This window comes from Lipophrys pholis (genome assembly GCF_963383615.2).
Source record: "Lipophrys pholis genome assembly, chromosome: 20".
NCBI lineage: Eukaryota > Metazoa > Chordata > Actinopteri > Blenniiformes > Blenniidae > Lipophrys > Lipophrys pholis.
This window is the reverse complement of record NC_137648.1, coordinates 12,989,922-13,013,167: the sequence shown is the minus strand read 5'-3', so window position 1 is coordinate 13,013,167 and position 23,246 is coordinate 12,989,922. Positions and strand designations below refer to the sequence as shown.

The window sequence follows — 23,246 nt, the reverse complement described above, 5'->3', positions numbered from 1 at the left end:
ACAATTTTTTCAGGATAGAGATTTAGTGAGCACACGACTATTTTTGAACCGCTGCAAATGTTGCTGTTGTGAGAACAGCAGTATATTAAGCCTTTTTGTTTTTTTACTCACTCAGTAACAGCAGCCGGCACACTTTACCGCGTCCTTTCTATGAAAGTGAGACTTTGTGTGAGCAGAACACACAGTATTTTCCCAGTTTTGTGAACCTTTTCCTGCTGCTTCGGGTCTTTTCCGCAAATTGTTGTGATTCCCCCGTGGCGATCCACTTTACCTGAGGATGTATTCATGTAAGCACAATGGATTGCTTTTTTTCAGAATCGGTTTCGATGAATACTTTGAACTTTATAGTGTCAAAACTATAGCTTTACTGTACATATACAATGCATAGAACATGTAATTTTGTAAAGCATTGTATTGATGAAGAGCTGAAGAAAGATATATGGTGACTGTTTTAATAAAAAGGTCACAGTGAAAGCACGTGTTGAAGCAAATATTTGCAATAAAGGAAGGGGTAATAACCCAAAAAAATTATTGAAATGAAACTATATATTAGTGCTCATGATGGCTTTACTCTTATTGTATTTTTTTCTGATGACATAACACCAAAGGAGCTTTAATTTATCACCAGTAATGTCTATTAAAGTCCACTTACTCAGTGAGTGTCTCTAAAAGTAAAGGAGCTACCGTTTGGAAGGGCTCGGGTAAAGAAGCACGATGCTGAACGATGACAGGATCTCGGGCGAGGCGGAGATGGCGAGCTTTCCGGCGGTCATGACGAGTCCCGCCCGGTCCCCTCGCCTCAGCGAGACCACCAGGCTCAGCGAGGTGGAGGTGCTGCAGCTGCACTGCTCGAGTGAGGGCGGCTCTGCGACTCCAGACAGGAAACCTGCAGAGTTCAGCCTCTGGATGCTGCGGTTTGACACCGACAGGACCGCCTCGACGGTCTCCCCTCGCTGGGCTGTGAGCACGGCCATCACCAGGTAGCGACCATCGGAGGGAGCCGTGAAAATACCTGGAAAAAAAAAAGTGAAATTGTGTGTTGATTTAATGTTTTTATAAATTCGGTAGAGATCAGCAAAGCTGTTGGTCTGGGCTAAAACATTTCCATAGTTACAAGATTGTCAATTCTACAGCAATAAAACAAATGGGTAACATGTTAAAAAGTATGATGATCAGAGTATCTTCCAGCCAGGGGTGGCCAACCCGCGGCTCGCCAGAGGACACCAGAGAAAATTCAAGCATGTGTCCTTGATGTGTTCTTAGTTACTGCAGAGTTGTTCCAAAAGACTGACTCATACAGTGACTACATGCCACAAACGTGATGCCAAAAGAGAACTCCTCATTGCATCCTAACAAATCTAAAAATGGGAAACTGGTTATTCAGCAGACAAAAATGACTCTCTTTACATGTCGAATGAGCCATTTAGCCCCCGGTCCCCGTGTATATCCCAGGAAGGGCTCGGGCCTGTGAGATTGCCATTCTATTTACCTGTGTGGGGGTCATAATGCTCTCCGTCATTAATCAGCACTTTGTTGAATCGAATGATTCCCACGTCTCCTTCGAACGGCGGGAGAGTCAGGCCAGCTGAGAACGACACCTTCTCCCCTGAAGACAAACATCCCACATGAGCAAAGAGGGCTAAAAGAGAAGCGACACCCAAATGATTTAACTCTGTACCTGAAGCCATGGCAGGTTTCTGTGGTGGAGGCCTTTGGGGGACGTTCATATCTGTTGATCAGTTATAAATAGTGTTGTTAGGATCAGAGAGCTCCGAGGACACGGCACAGAAAAGCTGAAGCAACATTTACCCAAGATGACAGGCATGCTGGCCTTCATGGGGTCAGAGGATTTGTGTGGAGAAGCTATGAAGTGAAATAAAACATTTAAATATGTTGAAAGCACGCTGGAAATGACACGGAGGAAAGAGTGCGTGTTGCACGCAGACGTGTCTCACCGGGAGCGCCGGCGAAACCTTTAACCGGCATCGTGCTCCCGTCGGTCCCTCGAGGCAACTTGGAGGTGATCCTCTTACCGGGGGGGCCGGCCTCTCCGGCCTCCATCACAGGCAGCTCTGGAAGTGGTGCAGCCACGGGGCCAAGCGGCACTGTGAGGCTCGTTCTCGGACCCTGAGGAAGTCTCACATCCTCCGCTCCGACCTGAACACCTGAGATAAGAGGTGAGTGATGAGCGTGAGGCTTCATGTCGGAGGGAGACAAATGCCTGGGCCGCTTCAAAGGTCATAAAACCAGATGCTTAGAAATCCTAAAACTTCTCACTACCCTGAACATCTTTCCAGTTTATAAAAATAGGAAGCAAATGTTCATGCAAATGTGTTTGTTGTTTTTACGAAACTTTTGGTTTCCAATGCCTTAATTCTCATCACGTCCGAGAGTAAAGATGTGACTGGAATTTTAAAAATGAGGCTTGAGATCACTATGTTTAACTCCTTTTCAGTGCTGCGGTGGCTGTAATTAAACTGTTTTTTCCTTCACTAAATCTATCTCACTCCATTTGTTTTGACATGGTTATGCAACTCAGACCATTAGAAAGCTGCATTCCACTCTGTCAGTTTCTATGTCTTCATATAGACAGATTGACATGTCGGAATGCCACCGTTGATCCAAATAATGGTATTTGTTATTGTGCAAATGTGCGTGCACACACACCTGATGATATAGTGAGACTGAGCTCTGTCAAACTTTGTGATTTTAGCTCACATTACTTCTTCAGCAAATTGTGTTTTCGGTAGCAGTGAACAGCAGTATTTTTATATGTGTTTTTAATGATTTGTGCATCTATAATTTACTTATTTATGATGCACAATTATCAAGACGAATCTGTACTTTCCACTTCTTACATCTCAATGAAGAGACGTCCGACTAAATCACAAAGCAGTACAGAATATGGACGGCTGGAAGTCGCTTCTTAATAATAATTTAAAAAAAACAAATTGCTGCTTCTTGCCTAGAAAATAAAAGTGTCTGTTTGGCTGCTCCTGTTTACAAGGGTTCCCAAAGCAAATCATTGCAACCAGGATTCAAAACCTGGCAACCAACAATCAAGGTCAACTCTTAACCTGATGCACCACTAGAGATTAAAAGTGAATTACAAATGATTAAAAATGTTATTGGTGCATACACAACATTGGGGATGATGCACCTGCTTAGCTGATCATCAGTCAGGATGTTGGTTACAGTCTGAAAGATTCACATGTAGATTAAGGATTTACCCGCTATTGGTTTGATACATCAGGCTCTATTTTGAATTTTTCACACTGTATACTTTCTAATTATAAATGTACATTGTACGTATTATATATTTCTTATACTCCTATTTCGTTCTATTTCATTGTTTATTATCTATGTTTCCTCAGGAACAGAATTTGTACCAGGACATGTAATGTGTCATGGTATGACAATAAAAATCCTTCAATCCTTGAATTATTTGAAAAGTGCTCAGTGACTAAAATTTGACTGATTAATATACGTATAAAGCATTTTTAAAGAAGCGCAAAAGGAAATTGGTCACGCTCGGCAGTGTCACTCCTCTCAAACAACATGAAACAATATTCTCTGCATCTGGAAATGAATAGAATGGAATGCATAGAATGCATTTATGTTTTTTGTGAAAACAACATTTTTGACCAGTTTGTTATATTACTTCCGGATGGATGGATGGATGGTGCTCTTTTATTCTTTTTGGCCATCTGCATTCCACATTTGGCCAAATTAAAGTGTGCTGGAAAGTTTTAACTGAAAATGTGTCTTTTTTTTTTTTTTTTGCAAAATCAAGTGAAGAACTTTCATGAGAAACATGCATCTTTATGGCATGGCGACTGTTGAATCTCATTAACAGCCTAACAGAGGGCAATTACATAAACCTGCTCTCATGGATGTAAATGGAGAAGATCACAGGTTGTTCCTCCATCTGCCCACACAGAGTTGCGATTCCCAGACTGCTGCATTCTTGAAAGCCACAGCTGAGACCCAACCCGCAATCTATCAACAAATCTTGTCCTCGGGCTGAGAGGACATTGTGGCCGTTATTTTCTGGTCTGCAACAACAGAACAGGCACTAACTTAACCGTTCCTAAAGGGAAACCAGCACATAAAAGGCATACCAGCAGCATATTGAGGCACGGCCACATGTTCAATCACCCCCCCCCCCCCCCCCCCCCCCCAACCCCCCCCAACCCCCCTCACCCAGGGGAAAAGGGTCACTTAGTTTAGAAGCCTGTTAAATGCAACATGTGCAGAGAGGCCGCTGTGTAGTAGTAAAACAGCATAGGGGGTAAGTCTGCTACTACACACAGGTTTTACTGCTCTGCCTTTCTCAGCTGTGTCGCTCTTCATACAAAAAGAAAAAAGAGCGAGGTATGTACTCCATCGTGTCGTCTTTGATGTGATTATTCCAAACCGATTTCAGACATAGTGCAATGGGGATGAAAGAAGGCCGCGCAGGACGTATGTTGGCATACGAGAGGGTCTGTCCCGATGAAAGAGGTGAGCTGTAAACAAATGCAGCTGGATCCGCTGTCGGCCACACATTTGCATTCTTCCATGAAGCAGGCATGGGAAATACTCTTTGTTGTTAGTCACTCACCCAGCAACTCTAATAGGTGACGGACCTGTGTGTCCTAAAAACGGCCAATTTTCTGCATTATATATCACATACTAATCACTGCACAACGATTTAGTGAAAGTTCACCTTATGAATCACAAAAACAAAGAAATCTGTGCATAGGAACATTGGATTCTATAAATCTCGCCTAAAAATAGATAAATAGAGAGCAGACTATAAGTGAGCAGAAGAATGCTGAAGGCTTTCCGTCAGGTCTCATCTTGTTTGTTGTCCACGGGGGTTATCATGTTTGACCAAAGACCAGAGCGTGTCGGCATTATCTCTCACAAGCCATTAGTGCACGAGCCTCACCAGCGAGCCTTGTCAGCGGCAGGATAGCATGTCTCCTTATCTCAAAAGGTTTCCAAAACAGAGCTCTTCAGAGTTGTTTTAAGTGAGATGAGGCCTCCATGTCAAACATAATGAGAGTGATGTGCTTTGACGCACATGACGGGATTAAGGAAACACATACGGGTTAAAGACAAACACTGACAAACTGAGGAACTCCACACGTTATCCGGAGCTCAAACAGCAAACATGTTACAAAGCTTCAATACAATAATAAAATCAAATGTGAACACATGATGTACAGACAGATTAATGTAAACTGGCTCTACAAGACAGACAACAGCTCTGCTAATCCTCATCGTGACTCAAATGAGCTGCATATAAATCATGTAGATTAAAAAGACAATTGGCTGATTATGTGCGCACCAAAATAAACCTCATCGTCGATTCACTTGCTGTCTTTATCGTTGTCTTTTCAAGTTTATATGGAGCATAGTAAAAATAAAACAAAAAAGGTCAAAAAAGTTGTATTGATACAGATTGTCCTTGTTTGGAGAGGCCCTCTTAGATAAACATTGCTCAGCAGTGCTACTGGTGGTCCAAAGCTCCTTTGGGTATCTTCAATTATTTGAGAAGTCGGTCAATTGGTGAAAGCTGGTAGAAAACACTTTAAGATTAAACTAAACAGAACTATGAAGTTAAAAAAAAATAAATAAAAGAAATTCTCATCTTGTACTATGATAGGGTATTTTAGATGTGTACTTTTAATTTTTGAAAAAGAGCGAGGGTGTATTGAGCTATGAAATTGTTTGAGCTTTACTTTGTTTTAGATTTACACTTGTTGCATCACAATAGGGATTAAAAAAATATGAACTTCAGGAATGAATAAACAGGCCAAATTAATGCAAAAAATAGCTAAACTAAAAAAGGAAAATATAAAACAGTTATTAAAAGTGTCTTTTTTCCCCCACTTTTAATATTATTGTTTTAACAGAGGGAATGTAACCTCTTCTGCCACTGAATCTCATACTCTTTACCAGATGTGATCAATTAAAACTGAGACCAAACTAACAAGTTGACCCCCACGCAGCCCTTTTTAATCCAGCTATGAGATCATTTTTTCCCCCCCTAAATACATTTATACAAAAAAGACTTTGTTTGTGCGGTAAGCACCCGTTATAGCTCCTCTGGTCCTTTCCCCGGCCCTCTTCTTTAAGAAGGTCAGCAACTGCTATGACATCATGGTGAATATATTGACGAAGGGCCTTTGGGACCTCAGTGCAGCTTTGAGTGTTTGCAGTGTTTATCTCAGCGGAACAAGAATTCAGTCATGGAAGTAAAAAAACTGCAGATGGGACTCAGGGAAAGTGAGTGAGCGTAACTCATAACAGCACTGATGAAGCTTCAAGGAAATTAAGTCATTTAAAGGCTAAAACAGTAGCTCTGGAATTAGAAGTTGGCCCAGCGAGTGGGCTCTTGATAAGCTCTGATTCAGATTTATCTGTGATGGGCTCCTACACACAGGATTTTCCAGTTTCACTTGATAAACAGTGCTCGCACAGCAAAGACAAACAAGGAGCCAAACACACTCTGAGTGGAAATCATGAATAGCTGTGCTCCCATTGGCAAGATTTTGCAATGACAGAATGATTAAATAAATGCCATGTTAAGGCAAATATAATAGGGTGGAGTGCCTCTCTGTCTTAGTTTTCGTGAACCCTTTGGCAAAACTAGTCTCAAACAAGAACCATTTTGTTTCAGCTCACCCGTCTTGATATGTGTGGACAAAACTAGGAGCAACATCACCTGCCCCATAAAGCAATAACTGAAACTAGCGGCTTCCAGAGGAAGAGCCTCGGCTCGTAAACATCTTGGGCGTGCTTCTAGTTCACATTTACAACTGTGAGAATGGGTGAAGTCCAGCTTGGATGCCATTACTGAGATTCAACATATGCACTAATATATACTAATATATAATCTATACTCAAACTGTTCTTGGCAATAAAGCCAAGTGTTATGATAAAAAACTGACATGATTGATGGTAAAATTCCTGTTGTTCTTACGATTATGTAAAGATTTCACACTCAAATTCAACACTAAGGTTAAACACAGGTATGTAGTTTAAAGACAAACACACAAAAATGAACACTTGGATGCACAAATAAACCTTGTGAAAAAATATTTGTTGATTCCAAGACATTGCTCAACATGAGCGGGGTTTTATAAAGTCGAGCATGTGTCTTCAATCAACCCTGCCTGGTTAAACTGAGATGAAAATCCAACTTCCTGTTTCTCAAACACTCCCAATATCGGAGCTTGAGAAACAGCATAGTCACCCTGTTATAAACTAATGTGCTCCAGCTCAGGCAATGATCTAAAGGGCTGGGAAATATTGCAACTATTTCATGCTTGTTGGGGTGAGCCCTTGGTGGGCAATAAATCTAACTTGATGGGGGGGGGGAAAAATGAAACAAATTGAATTAGATCAAGATGATGTAACTATAAATAGTAAGCTTTACAGGGTGATGGCAAAGCTAAAATTAGAGCGCAGGTATGGTACCAGACCAAGTAAGGATGTAGGAGCAAGCCCTCTGAGTGTAATAACTGGAAAATATGCATGTTTTTTTTTTTTTTTGCAGGGTTCATTTTCATATATGGGGAAAGAAATTGAATGGTGTGAACAGTTATGGGCGGAAACAAAATGCAGAAGTGATGAACTGAAGTTTTCAGATATTGCATCATTGCTTCCCAGCACTCAACAGAAACACAACAAAATTACTATTTGTGAATCTGTTGTGTGTGCATTTTTTTTTGGTGTTTTTTGAGGGGAGAAGGAACTAACTCAGGGGAAGAGTGTGATAGTAATATCACTGAAAGTGAACCACGGAGCAAAATGAAGCAGCATATCATTCTCCATCTCTAACCTATATTTGATAAATATTTCATTTGGTGGGCCAGACATCAGCACATTCATTTGGGATTATTCAAGGTACAAAAGACTTTATTGAATTGACACAAACTGTGTATGAGAGTTGTCTGTCTCTCTATGATGGCCCGGAGATGAACAGGCAATCTGTCCATGCCTGTGACCCTCAAGTTGCACAAAGTGATTTCAAAGGTGAATAGATTGATTTTAACTGATCGGCTCTAGGAGCAGCGAATAGACCTTAAAGAACTTATATAGTATATAGTAACTGTACTATGGATGATAAGGATGTGTGTCCTTCTGCCCTTTTTTTGGAGAGTAATGAAAATGTAGTTTTTGTTTGGATAGCAACTAAGAGTCCTTACCTTCATTACCAGGAGAGTTGTTCATCAGTGCCGCAAGGTCTCTGGTTAGATTTGAAACGGTGTTCTGGAGGGTTTGAGAAGTTCCCGTCAGTCCGCCAATATCCTGGGCGTGCGATCTAACTGTGCCGTTCAGGTGGTTCACACAGGTCCACAATGCAGTGACATGCTTATTCAGCCCCTCTTTGATCCTCTGGAGGCTACTGGAGATCGGATCCAACTTGCTGCACAGAGTCTCCGCGCTGGTGACGCGGCGGTCCATGTTGGAAATGTCTTCCCTGTCACCCTGTGTTTTCTCTTTGGAGTGATCAACGTTGGCTTTCACCTCCCTGCCCAGCTGGTTCAGCTGATGTCTCAGGTCCTCATGTTGGGTTCTGTAGAGCTCCAGAAGGTCTTTCACCTCCCCGTCGGTGTCTCTTTTAACTTCTCCCGATGTTGAGTTAAGACTCATCAGTATCCGAGACTGCTGGCGGACGACATTTGATAGAGAGTCCTCTAGTTCATCCACACGAGCTTTGAGGTCGCTTAACTCATCATGTACATTGTCAGTACTGCCACTGATATTGGGTTTCCCATCTATTGGTCTAGTGTTACTTATGTGGGCTTTTAAGGTAGCCTCCACTGCCTCTACCTTTGTTCGACAGGTATGGAAGTCTTGATCAAGCTTTTCGACAACAGTCAAATTTGCTTTGCAGTCTTTTAGGCACAAATAGTCCAATGCATTCAGTCTTTCCTCCTGAGTTTGAACAGAGCCTTTCAGAGAGTCCATGTCATTCCGTAGAGCATCCGATCTCTCTGGATAACCTTCGGATGGAGTGTTGGAGCTTGTGTCTATCCACAAGGTTGAGAGCCTGTCCTCTGTGGAGCTCAGGCTGTCTTCCAGATATTTCCTCAGGTCTTTGACGGCCTCTGCTCTTTCTTTCCGCAGCTTCTCCTCTATTGAAAGACACTGTGCCACCAATGTCTTTTCAGAAGAGTTGTGACAAATTTCAATGCGTTCCACACGAGCCAGAATGGAGTCGATTACGTTGGTGTCCTCTTTTGGCATTTTAGTTAGTTTTGTCTCAAGGTCCTGGATCTCCTTTCGGAGGTCAGTTTCCTTCGTGTCCATGAGCTCAGCCAAACTGAGGTAGTTGTCTTCCTGACCTTCACACTGTTCCTGAACTGACAAGATTTTATAATCACAAGAATTCTTTAAATCTGCCATTTTGATCTCAATACCCTCCATTAACTCCTCTCTCAGAGCGCGGACTTTGTCATCCAGGTAGGCGCGCAGGTCTGCGTCACCTGTTGGAGTCGCTGGCGGGTGTGAAGAGAGCGGAGTCTGAGCTGCTTCCATTAACAGGCGGATTCTTTCGTCGTGGTGGTTGACGCGCTCCAGCAGGTCATCCAGTGTATTGGCTTTAGACTCCAAGTCATATGTGACCTGATTGATTTTGTTCATGACCTCATCCACTGAAGCTGTCCCGTGGTCCAATGAGAAACTCTGCACCTGGACGGTTTGAGCCTCTGCAGCCTCAGCGCTGGCTGGCTGTTTGTGGTCATTCAGTAGCGAGATCAGCATTTTACTGGCGTCCTCCTGGAAGTCCAGCCTCAGATTGGATGACATGTCTGTCATGCGTGCCTGCATGTCGAGAACCATCTGGGACAGCCGCTGCACCTCCTCCTCCAGGTGTTGAGATCCTCCGAGACCCTCTAGAGGTCTGTGACCTGCGTGACCTCTGAACTGTCCCTCTCCTCCCACTGGATGGTTTCTATGACCTTGTATCTGCTGGTTTGAACCTTGAAATTACAAAGAAAGGGAACCTTTAATTGACATAATTTCACTTGATTGATTGAATTTGGCATCTTCATCTTCATACATTTTTTGTTTTATCATCTTTTACCTTGTGGAATGGGAAAATGTCTCGAGGTCGAAGGAGCATGAGGAAAACGATCCACTTGATGAAGCCTAATGTCTTTCACCTCCCTGCAGTCATTGCCCTGATAGCCTGGGCAGCACCTCCACTCCAGCTCTGTTACAGTCTTGTAGCCAATCTTGTACGTGGGCCTGAAGTGTGTTCTGTATCTATGAGCACACAGATCAAACATACAACTCCATTCAATAATTTTATATTGGATATTTATACCAAATACCTGAGAAAAAATATTGACATTTTCTACATATCAAGAAGGGTTTTACACAGTTATCTCTCCCAGCAGTATGATGTAAATGTACAACTGCAATGAAATTTGTTTGCTGACAACCAAATCTAAATAAACATTGGTTGCATTTGAAATTAATTTATGGAGCACTTGGCAGGAAGTGGTCTAATACGTTCCACGCCTTCCAATCACGAGGACTGTCAGCTTGTTGGTTTCTGCCAGCCAATGATTCATGACATGTCAGGAGTCTATTTGTTGCTCAGTGAGCACTAAGGCAACACAAAAGGAAAGTCTCAGTCCTGCCAGTTGATGCTGATCCCTTTCAGCAATTGAGGAGTCATTTTCAGCCATGTTCTTCAGAGTCAGCCAGATATCAATCACAATTTGATTAGAACTTATGAAGAAGTTTTTTTAATCCCTTTGTTAATTCTTTAACTTTGAATATTATATTTAATCAGTTGTACAGTTATAACAATATACATGTCAAGAATATAATTAATGCAATGCGTTGTTAGTAATGAGCAGGAGAGAGAGTATGACTTTACTGTAATCGTGTACTTGTTCTTTTTTAGGAGTGTAATTGAAGTCATTCCAACTACATTCGACATCTTATGAACCGTTTTGCTACTTTTAAATACATATGAACTCTCACAATTTGAAATAAGAAGCAGATCTTTGTATTTGCACTTTTAGACACGATTTCTTTAAATTTTCTTTACCAATTAAATCACGATAGTGTAATGTCTTTAAACTCTGTCTGATAGGTATGCTTTAACAGATATATTACATACCTGTAAATTCAGAGTTCCTGCCACCAACAATGCGACTAAAAGCGCTTCAGAAGTTGTAGTTGATTATTTAAACAACTTAACCACAGTTGGGATTGAGTGCAAGTTTTTAGGACTGAAGTGACTGGTTAATACTGATTCTATGACAATGACTCTATTGCTGTATTAATATTACAAAAGGATAAGTATTCCTAAAGGCGTCTTGAACTTACATGACTTGTTGCGCACAGTTCGGCATCTCCGGTGGACACGGCAAAAGCTCCGGTTGGGGGTAACTCTCCGTGCCTCCCACCACAGCACAGCTCACGTTCTTGTGCACAACATAGGCGCACCAGTTTCTGCAGAAATGTAATTGTTAATTGCCTCTAAGGTTCTGGGTGCGCGATTACTGCATGTGCGGCTGAATGTTTACAATTACGCACAGAAGCAAAAAAAAAAAAAAAAAAAAAAGGAGAAAACTAAACGGTTGTTTGTCAGCTTTCAAAATCCCACATCAACGAATAAATCACTAAGTTCCAATTGACTTACTTGTTTCTTTGTCTTGTGTCTCCGCCAGAATATGCGTTTCCCTGAAATATGTTGTAATGATATGGCGACCCGATGGTCAGAGGGAAAGTTGTGAATAAGAGAAGAAGTGGTAGTCCGCTCATCATGGTGAATGTTGTTTAAATCCTTTGAGAGAATGTAATCCTGATGAGGGTGTGTGTGGTGTGCAGAACAGTCAGAGCTCCTCGGGTTGCTCCTTTTGTCTGGAGCGCCGATCTAAACAAGCTCCGTGCAGCGTCCTTGGATGTGACGTTTTGGGAACCGCTCCAGATGCGCGCCCTCTCCCTCTCCCTCTCCCTCTCCCTCTCCCTCTCTCTCTCTCTTTCACATACACACACGTGAGCGTCTGAAATCTGTTCTATTTCAGCAAATAAATTATGTCATTACTTCTATCCAGCTAAATTTGAGTGATGATTGTCTTTGCATCAGAGGGTACGTCATTTTTCTTTTTTCATGCGTAAAACTGCTCCCACCAGCTGTGCGTCTCCATATACATCATAAGATATTTCTCAAGTTTCATACCTGGGTAGGTATAATGACAAAGCCAAAAAGAGATCCACAGCAAAGTGTTTTATTTCATTTTGTGTTTTACATGTCTTTCAGTGATGGACAATATGGAAGAAAAAGATCAATATGCAGTTTTGGTCCCAAAATAGTAAGTAATACAAAAGTTCATGAGATTACACTCAACAACTCAAAATTTAAAAAGGTGGACCCGATTACATCCTCGCTCTTTTTGCCGCGATGCCTGATGAGCCAGGGGCATGCTGGAGACTTCGTCTCGCTGGTTTTGCTTGGAGGGATGCTAGAAGAAAGGAAAATGAATGAAAGAAAATACTGAAACAAAGCAAAAAGCTTAGCGTGGTCAACGGACATACCAAGTTGACTGTCAACTTCTTCCAGCTGCTTTTTTTTCTCCTCCATCACTTGTTTTTGCCTTTCAATTCCTTTTCCGACATGCAACTGCTTTTGTCGCTCCTCTTCTGCTTTTTCCTTCTGCTGCAAAACTGAGTGATACTGAGTGAGCAGCTCTGTCCAACAAAGCAAAGCAGACATTAAAGCAAGACCTAAAATACCTGCACACTCGGAGGAAAAGCTGTGAAAATCGACCACATACCTTTTTGCTCTATAAGAGTGTGGTAATTCTCTGGAAGTGGGGCTGCCAACAGTTTTAGTCTGTTTTTCGGTGGGGCTTTATTCTGTGCACCTCCAAAGATGCCCTTAGCACTGACCCTTTCCCCCTGCCTGGTCAGGATGGTGGGACATGGGATCTTATTCTGCACTACCTGGAAGCAACAGCTCATTTAGAGGGCAGTAAGTTTTACTGTGCTGCAACAAGGGCTGTACAACACAGTTAAACATTAAATAAACAAACACGTATACGTTTTTTTGTCTTTAGAAGCACTTTTACCCAGGTCCCTTTCTACAGTCCCAACTAGAAGCATTTCAGAAGTGAAGCATTGTTTTGTTCTTCTGACTTCACGATTGCATGATGTACTACTTAAGTGAAAGGATCCCTTGTTAACACAGCCTAGGGCAGTAGGGCTCCATCTGATTGGCAACTTTTGTAGAGTGAATGCAAAATACAAGGAAGCATGATTTGATGCAGTTCAGTAAGCCTTTTGCAATGTGTTTATTGTGAACATTGACATGGAGCAGCCCTGGCTGCTTCTGAGCATCATTTACCTTTCTTCTGTATTGGTTTGCGGAGTCAAGGTCATTGATCAGGATCGTATCTCCAAGGAGGTTTTGAAACACTACAAGAGAAACATAAGTTGGGAACTTTAAGATGGTTGGAACAAAAACAAACCTTCACTTTTTTTTTATTTAGTACTATCTTACTATGACATCCATTTACTGCACCATACACATTGATCAGTTTGACATACACGGCATGTAACAGTCAATCAAAGATCTGAATATTTGCAACAAACTTTAGCTCCATGGAAAAAAAAACTATCAATTCATACATTATTAAAATGAACAGCTTCTGAGACAGTTTTTCAAGTGAGGAGACCCTCTTCATCATCTCAGGTTGTGTCCCAGGTGGAAACACTTACTGAAACTCTTCAGGAGAGGTGGGGGTGTCAAGCCCCCTTCCCCCCAAACAAAACCTTGGAAACGAGGACCTAGTATAATTCTGCAATAACAGAATAAAAGCTAAGCAACATTCCATGGAGAAGGAGACAAAATCTTTTTAGAGGCAGCTCACCGATTTTACAGCTCTCCTCATGTTGGGGGTAAATCAGCAGCTCTCTGGCGAGCACCGGGTTCCCGGGGGGATCAAAGAGCGCTCGGCCTCTTTGTATGTGTGGCGGCGGTCTGCAAACAATTCAGATCCATTATCTGAGACTTCGCTCCTGAGGTAGCAAAAATCAAACCATGCATGCTCACTTCTCAACTTTGCATTAAACACACAGACACATTTGTGTGACGAGTCATCATATTGAGAATTTCTCTCTCCTTTTTCCTTTCAACATTTGAAGCCGTTCAAAACGGCTTCTAACAATGTGACAGATTCCTGGGGTGAGAGTTGAAATGACCTGCTTTACGCCAAGGTAATCAGCACACAAACGATACAGAGGCGAAAGAAGCAGCATACATAGATGGTCATCATTCGTGAAGCAGGCTAAAATGAAAGACAATGTGTATATGAAATGGTTTGTCATAATGAAGGATGTTCAATTTCTGCACTTCTACACAAGTGTTAAAAGTGTTCATGTTTTCTTTTTAAGAGCCCAGAGTGTCACACAAGCAGCTGCCAAAAGGTATTTAAATTACTGTTTCTGTAAAGGTTTGGCTGGGAGAGGGCTTATAAATGAAAGACTATAATAGATGGACAAACACACACACCAGGAAAGTAATATACACCCACATGTGAGGTTTGAATAACAAAAAAAATAAATCCTTCCAGCTGCAGAGATTGAAACGTCCCGAAATTCTCACAAAAAAAAATGGAATTTTGGTGTTTTGAAAACAGATCCTCGGTGTCGTACCTGTTTGCTTGTGACACGTGTATGCTGTCAAGCGGCAAGACCTGCTGGTGGCCCCGTGTATCTCTGTAGATCGTCTGTGCAGCTTCTGTAGTTCTGGTGACGACACAGTCCAAATTGCCGCCGAGGGTCCAGGAGATGACCCTGGCAGCGTCGTCGTCCTGTAGCTGGGCCAAATGGCCTACCTGCATTCAGAAGACAAAGGATCGATAAAAATAGAAAGAGCTCCTGCCTTTACAGTTCTGGGGTGATTTTGAAATTTACCTTTCCCAAAACGTCCTGCTGCCCTCTGAAATGGTCGGGGATGTTGCAAGTCCTTCTTTGCATTCTTTTAATGACCTCAGCTTCGTCAGTCTTCTTCTTGATCAGAGTGTCAACGATCGAAATCTATAAAAAACAAAGTTAAATTCACAAATATCACTTCTAGAAACATACTGCACATATAACTTAGATTGTAAATGCAAAGGTAAACTACATATAAAATAATATCTTACAGACACAGGCTGAGGAATTGTTACGTTCTTCCTTGTCAGCTCATCTCGGACTTTAGCCTCTTTCTGACTTGCATCATCTCTCTGAACTGATGATTGAGAAAAATCCCATTTTAAAACAATCATTTTAGTACTCATATTACAAAAGTGAAACATTGCACACTGGATTTTGTGGAATTTGACTGAAGCACAATTAAGGGTTTCTTATCCAATTACTGCCTTTGGTAAGAGTTGTACTGGAATTCAGCAGAAGTTGTGCGACATTGTCATTTTCCTGGAAACACTGACATGTACATGCCACATCATAGCATTTAATTAGGAAACAAATCTTACTTGTAAGCAAGTTGAGGAGTTCACTAAAAGAGGAGAAAAGGTCATTATACATAGTAAGAGCAGTGGTGAGTTCAGCCTTTTTCTTGGTCAGTTCCAACACCATCCGTTGCTTCTCTGCATCTGAATTGAAAAACAAAACCTCAGTTGACGCAGAATTTTATTTATTTTTTGCTCAGATTTTTAAAATTTTTGAAATCTCAGCTTCAACCCTCGAAAATCATAGATAATTTTACTTTTGATGCTTTACAGAGTTGAGCTGTAAAATTCAAATGATTGCATATAGTGTATTATAACCAGGAACATCTCACAGTGAGTTTCTTATTTTAGCATAATGCCAGGCAGATGACTCGCCTCCACTCTGGTGAGGTACTCATCCCGATTAGTGTGACTTTCCTGTATCATAACTCACCTCAACAACCTCAGCGACTGATTTTTTTTACCAGGGATATCTCAAACACACACAGCAGACACGATTTTAGATTGCACTGATTTTGATGAGGACATTTTCATGTTATGATTCTTTTTTTGTGGCCAAATGAACGTCAAATTAGTTTTTATGCCTTTGAGGCATAATATATATATATTACATAATATATCTCACACTGTTTTAGACAGATGCGGCCATGGGGTGGTAAATGTAGCTTGTAGAATAGTGGTAAAGATACAACAAAAAACAAATATATGCGACAGTAATATCATTTGAAAATGGTTCACAATAAAACCTATTTGTGACAATACTAATGTTGACTTCTTCATCAATGTACTTCTATTGATGTAATAACTGTAATAACCTATGTATTAACTGTCACTGTTTGTCCTCAGATGTTTATTTAATTGATGAACCAATTTGATGCCAAATGAACGGGTTACTGTAGCATACCACTGAAGAATTGGAAGGACAGCTTATAAGGCGCCAGCAAAGTAGAAACCACTTCAGGTTTGAATACGAGGATGTACGAGCTGCCGTTCTCTCCGGGACTTTTCTTCATAATAGCCAGTCTCTAGAGAAGATTAAGCATGAAATGATCATATATGTATGTATTGGTTAAAGATTAAAATAAAACGTGCCCCATGAGAGATTGGAACTCACAGGGATGTGCACCTTTCCCTGGTCCAAATCAAACTGGATGGTGTTGATCCTCCCTTCAAACAGAGGGAGGTCTTGCTTTCTTTCTGCATGTGCACATATGATGGAAACCACCACCTTTCCATTCAGGTTTTGTCCGGCTGGGTTTCCATGAGAATCCTGGAATCAATGAAATCAACTCAGTTCACTTGAATTTCAGAGAAAACTTAAACTTTATAAAATGGCTTTTAAAGAAAAACTTCCCAAAAAAATCTTATCAGTATGTACTCTCACCATTATCATCAGCGTCATGTTCTCCACCAGCTTTCGGTGAGCAATGTTCTCACTGTAAGAAACAACTGGGTTTGGCGGTGGAGATCTCGGTCCCAGTTTGACTGGCTTGTCACTCACTACATGTACAGGAATCTACAAACAGCGAAACAGTGGTGAAGGTGTGTCCCCTCCACCAATCAGCTACGATTACAACCGGTAACTTTCGGGGGTCTGGTGGAGCTTTAACGCTATCAAACCAACCTGATCACCGAACAGGAGTTCATTGTTGTTGATGTGCAGAGAAAACTGTATGATATATCCTCCGAGAAGCGTTGGGATTTCTTTGTCTCTGCAACGAGGAACAGACACATTACATTATTTAAATTGAGTGAAATAGTAAAAATCAATTACCCTGGGTTTTTCTATGTATAACTGGCATAGGATCGTTCCGTTAATATTGCTGTATAGATTAAACTGAATTGAATCAAAAAGCCAGAAGCGACTTAAACATAATGAATGATGAAGAGGCTCTAACGTTGAGGGGGAGATTGTTTCAGTCAGATGGAGCTGAGCACCATATAGGTACCAACAGAGGTCCTCACTGTTACAATGAAGTCAACCAATTCTTGATAAGAAAGAACATCTCTCAAAACATGAAACTTCACCTTTAAACATCCCAAAACAAGTAAATGAAAGCAGAAACACTCTGCTCTGTGAACACATTTTACCTGAAGTAAAAACGGTCCTTTCTGTCATTTTCCAAAGGCATGCAACACATCATCTTAGTGGCCTGAATGGGAGACATAGAAGAATACAAGTGTGTAAATCTCAGTTCAGAGAATAGCAAAATAAATAAATAATTAAGTTCACGCAACATCGTCTGGAGGTGTATTTCCAGATGATTCCCTCTTCCACAGCAGCATGGACACAGCAGAGGGATCAAAAGTAGTGATTGGACTTCCTTCATCAGACACCACGGTCACAGAAAAAACTGAACACACATAAAAAGAAAGAGACGGCCTCAGCTTGTTGGGCGGACACTGAGCTCGTGAAAATGTGAGGATTCTGAGTCAAACCTGGGAAGAATCGTCCAGCGGGGAACTTGGCAGTTTTGTCATATTCTACCAACAGCTTAACAGGCTTGTTGGGATCAGGGATGACAGTGAGGTTCACTGATGGACCGGGGATGAGTCTCTTGTTGAAGGAACCTTCAAACGTCAGCTTATAGTACCCCCTGGTGGAAGAACAGCGTAATAAATATAAATTCAAGAGTTTAGTTTGAAATCAGGTTGATGGTCTTGGAAACATGAAGAGTGATGAGCAGTGTCACATTCTTACTTTGTGCAGCCTATTATTCAATACACTTTTTTAATAAGAATAAGAGTGAATGTTATGCAGGCATCAATTTAAAACAATAACAAATAACGTGCACTGGAGAAATGTTTCTTTGAGATTAAACCACTTGTTTCACCATTTACCACGCTCTCCTACAATTTGATCCATTGAAGCTTGGCCATGTACAACTTGGTATGAGGCAAACAAAAGTCAGAGTTCTGATTTAATTCTGCACTCTTAATGGAGATAGTACTGCTTTACCCAGATTCCAGATTATAAAAGTAGATTTTTTCACATTTTTTGTCTGTCAGTGACTTTGATCACTTGAAATTGATTGAATAGATCAAAGTGCCACTTACTTTGGGCCGGACACACTACTAACTATGAAAGTGGCTTTTCCTTCTGCATTCACATGATGGGAATTCCCCGATAGTGTCACCTAAAACAAACAATCATTCAGTTTTGTATTCTGATCTGCTCCAAAATGGTTTGTTCAGCTTGTTTGAGTTCCTTGTCAAACTCACCGTCAGGCCAGGGGGAGAGGACGTTATTCTTACTTCAACTGTCTCGTCGTCAGAGGGGTGTTCCCACTCATCAGACACCTGGATGACAAACGGTGTGGAGCTGCCCGTGCCATTTAAAAACTGCAAAAGCTTGAAAAGATATTTTTAAAAAAAACAACAAAAAAAAACACGAGCTGTTATAACTATTTTGGTACAACCAACAACACCTATTTGTATGTCTTTCCTTCTACCTGCCCAGGTGAGCTGACCAGTGTCAGCTTTGCAGGGACTCCAGCAGTCACTTTGACTATGACCTGTTCCACGAAGCTTTGGTAGGTGAAACTCATCTCTCTGGGGCCAAGAGTGCCGGCTTTGAAACACACGCCGGTCACTGCAACAGAGCTGGTGGACTCCTGACAAAACACACAAAGCAGTGATTGGGTGTGACAGTTTTACCTTGTACTTATGTCAAAGTGTCCTTGAGCGACTTGCAGGGCAGCTGTTATGATTGGAGTGTGAAAGGGTGCGTGTGACTTTGGGACTGCTGGAGCAGTGGATGAAATGCAGCGTAAAAGTGAAACAGATTCATCAGTTGTTTCATCAGCAAAATTTGAAAAAAAGTTTTTGCCTGACTTCGATGTAAATAAATAAGTCCATAATCTAAGCAACAATTAGCAGCGTCTATCCATCTCTCGAGGTCTGGGTGGAGGTTCAGGGGGGCAGTAGGAGTTGGGGTTTAGATGCCATCAGTAGATGACGCCGCTGACGCTGCAGGTGATTGAAGTTCCGGTGTTCCTTTATGAAAACTGCCGCCTCTGCAGGCTTAAACACCTTCATTGATGGATCCACGGGGCACATGTGGCCCTGCTGGCACTAATGGCAGGCTTTGCTGTCGGTTCTCTTCCATCTTTGTGGATATGAAGGTGCTATGAAGGCCAATCTCATGAGAGTCAGGGTGGTGTGATAACAGCAGAAGTAAAGTCTCTGCTCATCATAATAGGTTTACTGGAATGTATCTACAAATCTGTAATCGAATGAGTAAAAAGGATTATCAACTTAATTCTTGTAAGATCACAGTCTTTTTGATCTAAACAATATTTCTATGTAGTTTGAAACCTAAAGTGAGACTGCTGAACAACTTTTGATCCTTTTGATTTTTCAGATCGTTGACATGTGCATGTCAAAGCCTGTGCCCAAGTCACGGCTGGTGATAGACAGTTAAAATAAAGTGCAGGAGCTTATATTACGGCACAAACGGCAACCGCAGTACGTCGTCTGTATATGAGTCAGTTTATCTTGTAACTGTTCTCAAGAGGAGTTGAGTGTTAAGTAAGTTATGTGCGAATCTTTGTCCCACCTGATGTGCAAAGGTGACCGCTGATTTGTCCAAACCATCAGCTTCCACATTCATTTGGCTCAAGCAGGTCGGGGTCAGGCTTTTGGTTGCATTGTCGTACTTGTCTACAAGCTCCAAAGCTAAGGAGGAAAACAAGGTTATGCCAGGGTCCATAAAAACATACAGAGACATTGAAATAGTGAACCAGGTTCATACTGACTGATGGGTTCAGACAGAGTTTCTCCAAGCTTCAGTGTCCTCTGAGATAAAGTTACTTTTAGCTTGCTGGGTTCATCTGGACGAGGCCTGCAAATAAACATAAGATGACACAAGAAATGAGACAGATTTCAAAAAGATTTCTTTAAAATTTTTCCAGAAAAAAATATCCCAAGATGAGAAATGCCATGAGGCACGTCACTTTTCAGAGATTTGGTGTGAAGAGTTGGGACTTACACGATGCTGAAGGAGAAAGACACATTCTGTTCCTGATAGGACACCTGGTAGATGCGCTCGTCCTGCACCTGCTTGGCCACAGGTAAAACCGGCAGCTTCCCCTGCACCAGATCTTCTCTGTTTCCACCACCTGTCCAGCTAACCTTTAGCACAGCAAAGACAAAAAAAAATAAAGACTCAGAAATCCTCGTCTTATTTACTGAAACATGTGACTGGTTTGAATTTTTATTCCCCCAATCAAAAGGTTTTCAAACAGAATGCATTAAATAACTGAGACACACCTTGATCTTGGATGCTATTTGATCCGTCAGTTCCACCTCTCTTCCAGCTTCATCAAACAGTTTGTAAAACAAGTTTTCCAACAAGCCTCCCGCCAGCCATTCCATTTTTTCGTTGGGCTTCAGCACCAGATTCTCATCATTGTTGACACAGAGCTCGATCGCCACGACCCGGGTGCTGGGAAGCACCAGCAGGTCCCGCGTCACCGGATTTACAGCCTTATGAGTCTAGCAGAATAACACACACACATTTAAAAAAATTCTATGAATAAACTTAAAACACAGTGATATGCAAAAAAATTAAAAATAAATATATATATATATATACATATATATATTTTGAAACGTACAGGCATCTCAAATGAAACTTGTAGGAATTGTGGTTCTCCTTTGGTTATTTTCAGGTTTATGGGCTTCGTCAAAAGCTGGCCAGCTCCTGCGCCGCTGCAGTCGGTCGTCTGCTGTGGAAAACCTGGAACCTGACACACGCAGGAGGACAATGGCTAATTTATATTTCTTCCAAATACACAATTTAATTACCAACATTTCTTTACACCAGAGAACACCAGTTTAACATTTGGTTGTCAATTTAAACATCTTTAATACAGTTATTTATCATTGAAGATTTTCCTAGGACTTTATCCTTATTTATCATATGTTAAATCTTTTTTTTTAACCCCGGCGATTCCTTAATATTTGCTGTTTTGATGCAGTTCTACCAAGTTTTCAGCATGAGTTTTTCTTAGCCATTCTTTTTTAATTGTCTTCATGATTGGATTCACAAAAAAAAAAAGGGAAATTTTTCATTTTGGTGTTTATCTGTGTTATAGTGTATTTTTCCCTCCATTATTGTTGCTTTTGCACTTGTGTAATTCTAATTTTATCAATAAAGCAAGTGTTGAAACAACAGCAAAGTTGATCGCTGGTACCGAGGACACGAATGAGCTCCCTTGTGTTCGAGCATGGTGTTTGTTATGAACAGTCTACGACGAGAAGAAAAGGAACTTATCGTCCATACCCGACACCGAACTGTCTGTCTGGCGTTAGCTGTAACATTTCCAGCCTCATCATGAACTTCCACATGAAATGTGACCGGGTTTCCATTCTCCACGCTGATTGGGTCTTCTTTTGGTGTCACATAGATGGAATGTGGAAGACCTGAAAGAAAGTTGCAATGATTTGGTTAGGGTTAGTTGCTATGCAAGTTTACATGTATTTTCCCTGAAGTGAGATAAAAAGATGGTTTGGGTGTGAAGATGGATGGTCTTTTGAAGATCTACCCATCTGATGATGAATAAACATTTCTTTAACTTGTTACTGGGGCTTGTTATATTTCTTGCTAGAGAGAAGTGTCACAAAGAGCTCTGCTGCTTAAAGACTTCAACATAAGTTATAAAAGAATTCTATGAGGTTAAATGATGTCTGTTTGAAACAAAACTACTGCAAATACTGATAAAAAGATTTGATCACAATACGCTTCCGTACCATAGGATGACAGAAAAGATAAAAGCTTTTGGCTGTGTAAATGGGAAATTTCAGGGAAAAAATAAATGCAATCTCACCAGCATGAAGGTTGATCTTTTTAGACTGAGTGTCTTCTTTCAGTCCGGGGAGGGTCACTGTAATCTGAAAAGTTACGGTATATTAAAAAAATATCTCAGAACATAAAAAACTGTTGTTTTGCTTCTTTAATAATAAATTGATTTTTTTTTCATCTAGTATACACTCATTAACTTTTCTTGTATAGATCATGTTTTCTGACCTCTATTTCCTGGTGATTCAGGACTTTTCCAATTGCTTTGACACCTCGGATGGTGACTGTGCTCCTGTTGCTGTCCGCTGTCGTGTAACTCAGTTCCAGGTCACTAAATTATCATAACAAGAGATATAAGAATAACAAGAGGAATGACAATAAGAACGAGAATTTATCTGAGGTACCAGAGCAATTGAATAAATATTTGAAGGTAAGATAAACATTTCAATACAGTAGTTGGCGTTTGTTGCCTTTTTATCCTGAAAAAGTGAGGTCCTCCTATATTCGGGGCATAACAGAACCTCCCACTTCCAACGGTGGGGAAAGACAGAAACCAGAGACAAAAGAACCATGATCCAGGAGGAAGTACGGAGCCTGGAGGAAGACTAAAGAAGATCAAGGGCCGTAGAGCTCCAAATGTGACCTCCCCAAGAGGAGCGTCACATGGGGAGACTTACGGAGGTTGGAGCTTGTCCGGATCTCGTTCCTGGCACACATCTCATCAGGGTGTAAAACAGCACTCACCCAAGGGAGGTGCAGGTGGCCCCATGAAAAAGTACTTAGGACACTCGCTGAGCGAGAGCGAGAGACCTGCAAGAAACGGCAACCACAAGGGAAAACACCAGCACTGATCACCTTCATAAAAGAGGGACAGAAGCCAATGAACACAACAAGAAGAGCCAGCCTGCTACAAAAAGTCCAATCTTGGCAAATGAATGTGGCCCTGGAAAGATAGCTGCTATTCCCCCACGTTG

General features: G+C 41.3%; 2 protein-coding genes across 4 annotated transcripts in view; both read right to left on the bottom strand.

Moving 5' to 3' along the window:
• Positions 1 to 231: 231 nt before the first annotated feature.
• Positions 232 to 11,951, bottom strand: emilin2b (elastin microfibril interfacer 2b). 2 transcript variants are annotated; one of them, XM_080489437.1, is made up of 9 exons: positions 11,660 to 11,951; positions 11,344 to 11,469; positions 10,085 to 10,266; positions 8,202 to 9,980; positions 1,956 to 2,165; positions 1,810 to 1,863; positions 1,679 to 1,729; positions 1,490 to 1,606; positions 232 to 1,012 (listed from the first exon to the last, which is right to left on the bottom strand). In XM_080489437.1, the coding sequence occupies exons 1-9, from the start codon at positions 11,782 to 11,784 to the stop codon at positions 681 to 683; spliced, it is 2,976 nt and encodes a 991-aa protein (XP_080345563.1). In that variant the 5' UTR covers positions 11,785 to 11,951; the 3' UTR covers positions 232 to 680. The 2 variants fall into 2 exon arrangements, with proteins under 2 accessions (XP_080345563.1, XP_080345562.1); XM_080489436.1 differs by having other exon boundaries at positions 441 to 1,012; positions 1,490 to 1,729.
• A 276-nt stretch (positions 11,952 to 12,227) lies between these two features.
• The window catches only part of smchd1 (structural maintenance of chromosomes flexible hinge domain containing 1), a 20,638-nt gene continuing 9,619 nt past the window's right edge, over positions 12,228 to 23,246 (bottom strand). The window contains exons 21-47 of one of the 2 annotated variants that reach the window (XM_080489355.1): positions 22,501 to 22,603; positions 22,301 to 22,364; positions 21,757 to 21,896; positions 21,089 to 21,217; positions 20,742 to 20,966; positions 20,461 to 20,603; positions 20,228 to 20,313; positions 20,029 to 20,147; positions 18,923 to 19,084; positions 18,693 to 18,821; positions 18,528 to 18,607; positions 17,910 to 18,067; positions 17,709 to 17,824; positions 17,562 to 17,623; positions 17,095 to 17,182; positions 16,855 to 16,986; positions 16,585 to 16,740; positions 16,375 to 16,495; positions 15,495 to 15,614; positions 15,165 to 15,250; positions 14,935 to 15,057; positions 14,674 to 14,855; positions 13,890 to 13,999; positions 13,364 to 13,434; positions 12,795 to 12,963; positions 12,556 to 12,708; positions 12,228 to 12,482 (exon numbers count right to left, since the gene is read on the bottom strand). In XM_080489355.1, the coding sequence (XP_080345481.1) occupies positions 12,397 to 12,482; positions 12,556 to 12,708; positions 12,795 to 12,963; positions 13,364 to 13,434; positions 13,890 to 13,999; positions 14,674 to 14,855; positions 14,935 to 15,057; positions 15,165 to 15,250; positions 15,495 to 15,614; positions 16,375 to 16,495; positions 16,585 to 16,740; positions 16,855 to 16,986; positions 17,095 to 17,182; positions 17,562 to 17,623; positions 17,709 to 17,824; positions 17,910 to 18,067; positions 18,528 to 18,607; positions 18,693 to 18,821; positions 18,923 to 19,084; positions 20,029 to 20,147; positions 20,228 to 20,313; positions 20,461 to 20,603; positions 20,742 to 20,966; positions 21,089 to 21,217; positions 21,757 to 21,896; positions 22,301 to 22,364; positions 22,501 to 22,603 (3,313 nt within the window). In that variant the 3' untranslated portion in view covers positions 12,228 to 12,396. The remainder of the gene's footprint in view (positions 12,483 to 12,555; positions 12,709 to 12,794; positions 12,964 to 13,363; positions 13,435 to 13,889; positions 14,000 to 14,673; positions 14,856 to 14,934; positions 15,058 to 15,164; positions 15,251 to 15,494; positions 15,615 to 16,374; positions 16,496 to 16,584; positions 16,741 to 16,854; positions 16,987 to 17,094; positions 17,183 to 17,561; positions 17,624 to 17,708; positions 17,825 to 17,909; positions 18,068 to 18,527; positions 18,608 to 18,692; positions 18,822 to 18,922; positions 19,085 to 20,028; positions 20,148 to 20,227; positions 20,314 to 20,460; positions 20,604 to 20,741; positions 20,967 to 21,088; positions 21,218 to 21,756; positions 21,897 to 22,300; positions 22,365 to 22,500; positions 22,604 to 23,246) is intronic. The other variant, XM_080489356.1, reaches the window with a different exon arrangement.